Source organism: Papaver somniferum, chromosome 9 (assembly GCF_003573695.1).
Source record: "Papaver somniferum cultivar HN1 chromosome 9, ASM357369v1, whole genome shotgun sequence".
Lineage (NCBI taxonomy): Eukaryota > Viridiplantae > Streptophyta > Magnoliopsida > Ranunculales > Papaveraceae > Papaver > Papaver somniferum.
The window spans coordinates 88,459,907-88,468,952 of NC_039366.1; the positions used below are offsets into that span (position 1 = coordinate 88,459,907).

General features: G+C 35.3%; 1 protein-coding gene across 1 annotated transcript; it reads right to left on the reverse strand.

Moving 5' to 3' along the window:
* Window positions 1-394: 394 nt before the first annotated feature.
* On the reverse strand, window positions 395-4,931 carry LOC113312247. The gene is made up of 4 exons (XM_026561005.1): window positions 4,223-4,931; window positions 3,281-3,661; window positions 1,589-3,102; window positions 395-1,390 (listed from the first exon to the last, which is right to left on the reverse strand). Exons 1-4 carry the CDS (start codon window positions 4,929-4,931, stop codon window positions 395-397), a joined length of 3,600 nt encoding a protein of 1,199 aa, XP_026416790.1.
* Between the last annotated feature and the right edge of the window lie 4,115 nt (window positions 4,932-9,046).

The following is a 9,046-nucleotide window of genomic DNA, read 5'->3' on the forward strand; positions in this document are numbered from 1 at the left end:
CTCTCTAAATAACATGAAGAACATGACTTCCCAATAAGCCTTAAAACTAGATTTTTCTAGCACCCTTTTTTTATTTCTGAAGCACCATCAAATAAATACCAAGTCTTTTTTCTTTATAGTCAATAAGTTATCAAGTTTAGATATAATCATTCAATATGTTCATGAGTACAAATATCTACAAAAATTTAGATTTAATGTATAAATTTATAGATATATAGATTTTGTATGAAAAAATAAATGTTAGATTATAGGAAGTATCCCCTCATAGAGTATCTGAGAGGTATCCCAGAGTATCCCCTACCCTTTTTGTAATTAAAAAAGGTGACACTTTAAATGGAGTATCCGATACGTATCCTCAGGTATCCGATACTGATACGGCACCGATACGGATGCGTCACCAATTTTGAAGTATCCGTGCTTCATAGTCCCTGACTATGATGCCAAATCCTGCATTTCTTGGGTTTCCAAATGAAGACCCATCACAGCAAAAGAGCAAATAACCATGTTTTGGAGGGCTCCAATGACAAGCTTTGATGCAACTGTATTTAGAAAATCTTATACCCAACTTGAAAAATTCAATAATTTGCTGATCATAAGCTTGTCCCCATCTTGAACCCTTCATTTTGCAGCCACCCTCATGTACTAATTTCCATATTCTACACTTGAAACTGTTTAGATCAGGTTCAACTTCTTCAAAAAGTTTTTTATTTCTTTGGAACCAAAGTTCTTTCATGGTTGCACAAGCTGCAGTCATCCAGATTTCCTTAACTAAAGGACTATTTCTCTGAGCTGCTTTACAAATATCTTCAAAAGATGTTGGCTTAGAGAAATCAAAGATAGAGCATATCCAAGACCAGATCTGCACACTGAAATTACAGTTCCAAAGGGTATGGTTCATACAATCTTGTTCTTCCTTGCAAACACAACATCTGGAAACCATTTCAAGCCCATTCTTTCTCATTATGTCATCATCAACATAGATTTTAGGTTGAAGTTTCCAAATGTTACTGGCTATAGTTGGGTGTAAGAAAGATTTCCATATAAATGATTGCCAGGGCACTTTAGGTGTTCTTAGTCTAATTTTTTCTACAACAGAAGAAGTTGAAAAAATACCTTTGATATTGCCACTCCATATCATAATATCATTTTCTCCACTGACTTCAGGAAGAGAAGAGCTGTTGAAGTAGTGCAGTAACTCATCTGGGATATTCCATGCTCTTCCATCCAACAGATCTTTAACCTTCATGTTGATATTTGCTTTGACAAAATTAGTGAGACCAATATCATCAATTATGGGACTATTTTCATACCAAGTGTCAAACCATATTGAGATGCTTGAACCATCACCTACACACCATCTGATGTCACTTTTTAACTTTGCCATGCCCATCTAAAACCAGACCAAACAGTGGATTTCTTCTAATTGAAACACCATTGACCATTTTTATCAGTAAATTTAGCTAAGAAGAACAAAGCCCATTCATCCTTGGAATTCATTATTTGCAACAACATTTTCATTAAGAGAGCCTTATTCACAGTTTCAAGTCTTCTTATTCCTAGACCTCCTTTCACTTAGTGGAGTACATACCTTCTTCCATGATAAAGTTTTAAATTTTCTCACTTCACTATCTCCAGACCACAAGAAATTCCTCATAATTTTCTCACAAATTTTGATCACAGAAGTAGGCCATCTGTATATTGCCATATTATACAAAGGAACACTGCAAAGAACCGATTTAATCAGAACAAGCCTATCTTGAAATGAGAATAACCTCCCTTTCCAAGCTGCCAATTTACTCTGAAATATTTCAACCAAATGCCACACCATTGAAGATTTGACTCTTCCTGGAGCAATAATTATACCAAGATATTTATCAGGGAATTTTGTAATTTCCATATTAATTCTCTCACCAATTTGATGCTTTTTTCCTTCACAAACACCATCCACAAAGCATTTTCTTTTTAGTTTGTTTATTACTTGGCCAGAGCTGGATTGGTACCTGTCAAGTAGTGACATTAAGTTATCTAAACTTTTTTTAGCACCATTGCAGAAGATAAAAACATCATCTGCAAAAAACATATGAGTTGGATGAATGCCTCTTCTAATAACCATTGGAGTTAACTTGCCAGATTCCACCAACTGAGTAATATTTCTGCTAAGAACATCCTCCATAAGAACAAATAATAGAGGCGATAGTGGATCACCTTGCTTCAAACCCCTTCTAACAGAGAAAAAACCACAAGGACCACTATTGATCAAAATAGAGATTTTAGTAGATTGAAGTAAAGTTAATATCCAATTGCACCAAGAAGATGAAAATCCATATTTAAGAAGAACTTTAGTGAGAAATGCCCAACCGATAGAGTCATATGCTTGAGATATGTCTAGTTTGAGACCTACATTTCCACCTCTTCTTTTCTTTTTCATTTCATTAACTAGCTCGAATGCAAGAAGAACTTGTTCATGTATACTTCTACCCTTAACATATGCAGCTTGTTGAGGAGATATAAGCTTTCCCATGACACTACTTAATCTTGTTGTAATAATTTTGGTGAAAATTTTATTGCTTAATCCAATGGGCCTGAATTGACTTGTTGTTTTTGCTCTTTGAACTTTTGGGAGTAAGACCAAAAAATTGGAATTTAAGCCCTTGGGAATGAATTTTCTGTCCCAGCAAAACTGAATGAATTTGATGAAGTCCTCTTGAATGATATGCCAAGGTGAACTTTCTGGATCCATATCAAAAATTGTGTTTTTAATTTCTTCAGCAGAAGGAGTTGCTTCCAACATGTCTTGGTCTTCATTAGTGATTGCCTGAGGGATGACATCCAATAAACTATCATCTATGCAAACATCCTTAAATTCAAACTTCTTTACAAAGAATTGAACCAGCTCATCAGCTATTTTATTTTGATCTGAAATAATGTTACCATTTGAATCTTCAATCTCACTGATTTGATTTCTAGCTTTCCTAATTTTTAGATTAGCATGGAAGAAACCACTATTGGCTGCACCCTCTTTAATCCACTTAGTTCTAGATTTTTGTTTCAATAATGTACTTTCTTGAACTTCTCTGCTAGAATATTCATTTTGAGCTTCCACTAGAGAATTGAAAGCATTGTCATCAAAAGGATTTGCATCTGAAAATATTTTGCTTCTTTCACCTTTTCTTCAGCTTCTTTAATCTTCACTTGGACATTCCCAAAGACATTCCAGTTCCAATCATTTATAACTTTTTCAGCTTTTTTAATTTTTGTAAGAATACAAATGCAGGATCACCAGGCACATCCTCCAGCCAACATTCAGAAACCACTTGAAGGAAGTTAAGATGAGATATCCACATTTTTTGAAACTTCTTTGGTGCATTTTTTGGCTTGGGAATGTTTGCACAGCCTCCAAGAAGAGGAGCATGATCAGAAACCATTCTCAGACCAACTTTGTAACCCCAGTCACTATAACTTTGAAGCCATTGTTGATTAAATACAACTCTATCCAAGTTACAGAGAATTCTATTCCTTCCATGTTGACAATTAGACCATGAATGTTGTAAACCAGTTCTGGGAGCTTGAATCAGTTCACAATTATTTAAGCAATTAATGAAATCCAACATTGCAGTTTTATTAGGACTTCTGCAACCAACTTTCTCATCTAGAGAAGTTACTGCATTAAAGTCACCCAAGACAATCCAAGGTTTATTTAGCTCATTAATAAGTTACATTTACGACCACATAAATCTTCTCTGAGTAACTCCAACATGTGTATGAACACCAGATACCAAAACATCTCCAATACTGACAGTTATCATCTGGCTAAACATTGATACCACTTGAGGAGTAGCAATATTTTTTTCCAAAACAACCATATATTGCTCTTTTTATTAGAAGAAGAAGAATTATGAATTACCATTTTTTTCCATCCCAGGTAAGTTCAATTTATTACAGAATGAAGCACTACAGAATACTTTTGGCTCAGCAATCCAAAATAAAGAAGGACTAAATTGATTAACTAAAGACCACAACTTATCTTGAGCTCTAGATCTTCTAAATCCCCTAATATTCCAATATAAAATCTTCATTTATTGGATTGAGGGTGTTTGGTACCCCCTTTCCCTGGATTTTTTTCTGAAATTATACTTAGTGTTGGTTGGCACTTGCTTAATAACTGTGTGTTGCTCAGGTGACCCTTTGGATGTAGAAGTACTTGGAATGGATGGATTTTTACCTAAAGAGGACACAATTTCTTTTTCCACTACATTAGCCCATGATGTAACATGGATACTCTCATCTGTGACTTTCCCTGTGGTTCCATTAACATATTTCACCACACTATTTTGCAAAGCATTGTCTTCTGTGAGTTTCAAAAATTTTGGTACTTCCATAATAACTGATTCTTCCACTAATTTTTCATTAATGCTCTTAGTATTTAGAGGGCAAAATCTTCCAGTATCTGGAATTTGTTCTCCTTGAGTTTCTGCTACCATATTGGTTGGCTGAATGGAATGAATAACAGAGTCTTCCACAATGGTTTCTGAAGTATCACATATATCAAATGGAATAAGGTTATCATTTTTAGTACCTTGATTCTTTGCTGGAGCTTGTGTAGCAGTCTGCTTTTTAGCTTTACGCTTATGCTCCTCCACTCTGCATTCAGTAACTAAGTGACCAACAATCTTGCAGGATGAGCAAAATTTAGGACACTCTGGAATTAATACATCTTGATAAAAACCACCAAACTTAGTTCCAATCCATATTTTATTTGGAATTGACTCAGCAAAATCCATTTCAACCAATACATTAGCATAATATCCAACTTCACAGTTAATGGTTGCATTATCAACTTTAATTGGTGTACCCAGTTCTCTGCAGATTGTAAATAAAAAAATTTCCTTCCAAAATTCTAGACTAAGACCAGGGAATCTCACCCACACCATTGCTTTAGGTGTTCTTTGACTTGAAGGTCGAAAATTCGAAATCCAATGTCTAACCCTCAAAATTTGTTTAGAAACCTCCCAAACACCAGATTTGATGTAGTTACGATCGACTTCATTATCGAGATTGATAGTGAAGAAACCCCTTCCAAGAGGAATCAGTTTACAATCACCTACCAATTTCCATTGTTTCTTCAAAGTTGTTGTTGCTTCATTAAATTTGATTTGTTGTAAATTTAGTCTACCAATAGGATAAAACTTCCAACGATTGACAACTTCTTCAAAAATATCATCAGGTAATTCGATTGATGGTATTTGTTTTTTTACCAAAACCTAGGTTTACAAAATTAGTTTCATCAAGTGAAGTGGTTTTAAGACTTGACTCAATGGTAAACCACTGGAATTAATGAATCCTAGATATGAATGATTGAAACAAGTGAAGATTTCAGGACAAACACCTGAATTAATGAAGATTTGAACGAAAAATCACCTGAATTACTGAAGATTTGGACGCAGAGATCGAGATTGAAAAAACAAAAAAGTCGACGAGTCAGTCGCCCGATTTGCAGAACGCAACTCAGCCCTTGGTGATAAATTGTGAGCTAATGTATGAAGGAATTGAAGATCTAACGTTTCCATATTTGCCACATAATAATTGTGGCTAAAAGGATACTCTTTTCCTTTTTAAAAGAGACTATGCTTTAATCCTGACTCCAAGATTTGATCCAGCAAGATTTGATCCAACTTTGCAGCAACTGAAATTCTGTTGAGAGCACATTGCTTCTGGAAGGAAGGATGGTGAACCATATAACTTTAGTAAGATCACATTGTATCAGGATATGGGTATCTGTTTCTGGAGCTTGCTTGCATACAAGACAAGAATAGTCCTCTAACTGGATATGTCTTCCAAAGTATATTCTGATAAATAAATCTGTATCCCACATAAAAGTATATTCTGATAAATAAGAGTTGCTGGTCCCACCACAATTAAGAGTTGCTACGACCCAAAGTCGAAATATTTATAAACAAATCTGTATCCCACATAAAAGTATATTCTGATAAATAACTCTGTCTCCCAAAGAAATACGTATGGAGTTTTTGTTCCGTCTTTTGATAAATCAAGGTGAACAGGAACCAATTGATAATCCATTATTATGTTCCCGAAGAACAGCCTAGAAATATCAATAACCTCACACTAACTTAACTATATGGTAGTAGAACAAGTTATTGTGGAATCAAAAAGAATGAGACGAGGGGCTTTGTGATTACTTTTTATATCTTACCTATCAGAGATAAATGTCGATCCAATCTTAGAGAAGATAGTACTTGAAAAAGCGGGGGTCTAACAACCACACCCAATATTTCGATTAGCAATCTGTATGGACGAACTCTAATATACTTGTAAGAGAATCAACTAGACATTCAGACTCAATCTTAATAAAAAGTATATCAAGGAGTTAATATCTCTATCTCTTGATTTGATCTTTACTCAAGCAAATAGAAATCTGTGATCTTTATCAAATACAAGGATAATAAACTTGGATGGTACCAAAGACCAATATCCAAGGATCAATCAACAACCAAAGGTTGGATTTCACTATTGATCGATACAACACACAACATGTATTATTTCAATTATATAACAAAATATAATGCGGAATAGAAATAACACAGACACCAGAAATTTTGTTAACGAGGAAACCGCAAATGCAGAAAAACCCCGGAACCTAGTCCAGATTGAACACCACACTGTATTAATCCGCTACAGACACTAGCCTACTACAAACTAACTTCGGCCAGGACTGTAGTTGAACCCTAATCAATATCACACTGATTCAAGGTACAGTTGCGCTCCTTACATCTCTGATCCCAACAGGATACTACACACTTGATTCCCTTAGCTGATCTCACCCACAACCAAGAGTTGCTACGACCCAAAGTCGAAGCCTTTAATAAAAAAATCTGTATCACACAAAAAAGTCTACGATAATAGATAAATATGTCTCCCACAGATAAACCTACAAGTTTTGTTCCGTCTTTTGATAAAATCAAGGTGAACATGAACCAATCGATAACCCGGACTTATATTCCCGAAGAACAACCTAGAATTATCAATCACCTCATAGTAATCTAAATCGTATGGTAGCGAAACTAGATATTGCGGAATCACAAACGATGAGACGAAGATATTTGTGATTTCTTTTTATCTTGCCCTATCGGAGATATAATCTCTAGACAATCTTACAATTGAACTCGTACGATAGAAAATGGAAAGATTAGATCGCTCAACTACAAGAGAAGTAGTTTCGTCTGGCTTCACAATCCCAATGAAGTCTTTAACTCGTTAACCGACAGGGTCTCGAGAAGAAACCTACGGTTAAAGGAGAATCGACTATGGCAAACCAACTAGTATCACACATGAGGTGTGGGTATTAGTTTTTCCAGTTGCTAGACGTCTCCTTTATATAGTTTTCAAATCAGGGTTTGCAATCCAAGTTACCTTGGTAACAAAGCATTCAATATTCACCGTTAGATGAAAAACCTGATTTATCCAAGCTAATATCTTTCAACTGTTAGATCGAAACTTAGCTTGTCTCACACACAAATGAAATGTATTCATTTAGGTTTGAGTAACCGTACCTAAACGTGTACACTTAGTTGGTTCACAAATAGTTAACCAATGGTTAGTCATATGAGCACTTTCATATTAACCGCATTCATCTTTTTGATAACTAGTTCAAATGACTCATAAGAACTAGTTCAAGAGTTGTTCAATTGCTTAGATCTTTATACATAAACACAATTGAAACAAAATCGGTTTAATTCACTTGAATCAATTCATGAACAATATAGCCACGGTTTGCAAAGATTGCAATCCTTATTGATTTATTGTTTAAGTTCATGAAACTACCAATTTGAGAAATATAACCAGCTTGGGTACGCGTACGGGTATGCGTACCTTAGCTACCGGATTTGAATTGGTTTTTGGTTTCCAAACTTAGCAGAACTTTTCGGGTAGAAAAGTTTCGCCAGTACGCGTACCTAAGGTGACTGGTTTATGAGTTCGTAAACTCCAAACTCAGCAGAATTTTCCGGGAGGAAAAGTTCCGCCAGTACGCGTACGGTACGCGTACCCAACCTGTCTCCTTCACCAATACCGCATGCACACATATGCACACACTTGGTTTCCGGCACATGGATTTATACACTAATGTGCGAACACATTATATATGCTTATATCCATAGTTGGTTACGTAATCTCAACTCTACATTTCAATCATTGAAACATTCTTCTATAATGTTATAATAGTCGTTAGACATAAAGAATCGACTATCGTCATCAAAGCTATTTTCAAGATTGAAACGTCATCATGACTTTCGTCACGAGTAAAGTTTAAAATGGTTAAAGCAAACGCTTACCAACACATATTTCGAGAAAAAGATAGGTGAGTAACTCGGCTCGAAATAACAAATGTACATGTATGAAAACTATCATACTTATATGACTTTCGTCTCAAGAGTAGGAGATAGAGTAGATAGAATTTTGAGTGACAGATGAGTTCAAGTATCCACATACCTTTTGGTCGGATGAAGATCCACTGGTTCCTTGAGTAGTTCTTCGTCTTCATAAGATAATCGCCATGGAGTCTGGAGCTCAACTGTTCTCAACTATCCTATACCGAGACTTAGTCATAAGTAAACTAGAAATCAAGACATATAGTTTTGGTCACTAACATTGAAAAACATGCTTGAGATAGCAACGCATGCGAGTTCGACCGAGCAATGCTCTAACAATCTCCCCCTTTGTCAATTTTAGTGACAAAACTTTCAATACATACGGAATACAAAATAGATAAAACTTTGTAGCTTCTCGTCCACATGTTTGATCAACTTGGTGCTTCAACATTACTCGAAAACTTCGTCTTTTCCAAGTATTCCCATGATTCCATAGATGTTCAATTCAACATCATAGTTGTTGAAGTTCCGTAGCCATAACAATGATAAAACAAAGCTCTCGATCATTGTTATACAATGTCATAGTATTATTACACAGCATCAAAGTTCTTATATCACAACTTTGACAACAATACTATGGTGATATGTATCACTTCTCCTTA

Bases quoted from the DNA above. Each gene is read 5' to 3' on its own strand.
- LOC113312247 (XM_026561005.1), bottom strand. From the start codon at position 4,931: ATGGTGTGGGTGAGATTCCCTGGTCTTAGTCTAGAATTTTGGAAGGAA. The intron at 3,662-4,222 runs GTAAAAATCCAT...ACTTTAATGCAG, and splicing joins AGAAATTGTGTCCTCTTTAG to TAACTTCTCTAGATGAGAAA. The intron at 1,391-1,588 runs GTATGTACTCCA...GTCTGGTTTTAG, and splicing joins AAACTTTATCATGGAAGAAG to ATGGGCATGGCAAAGTTAAA.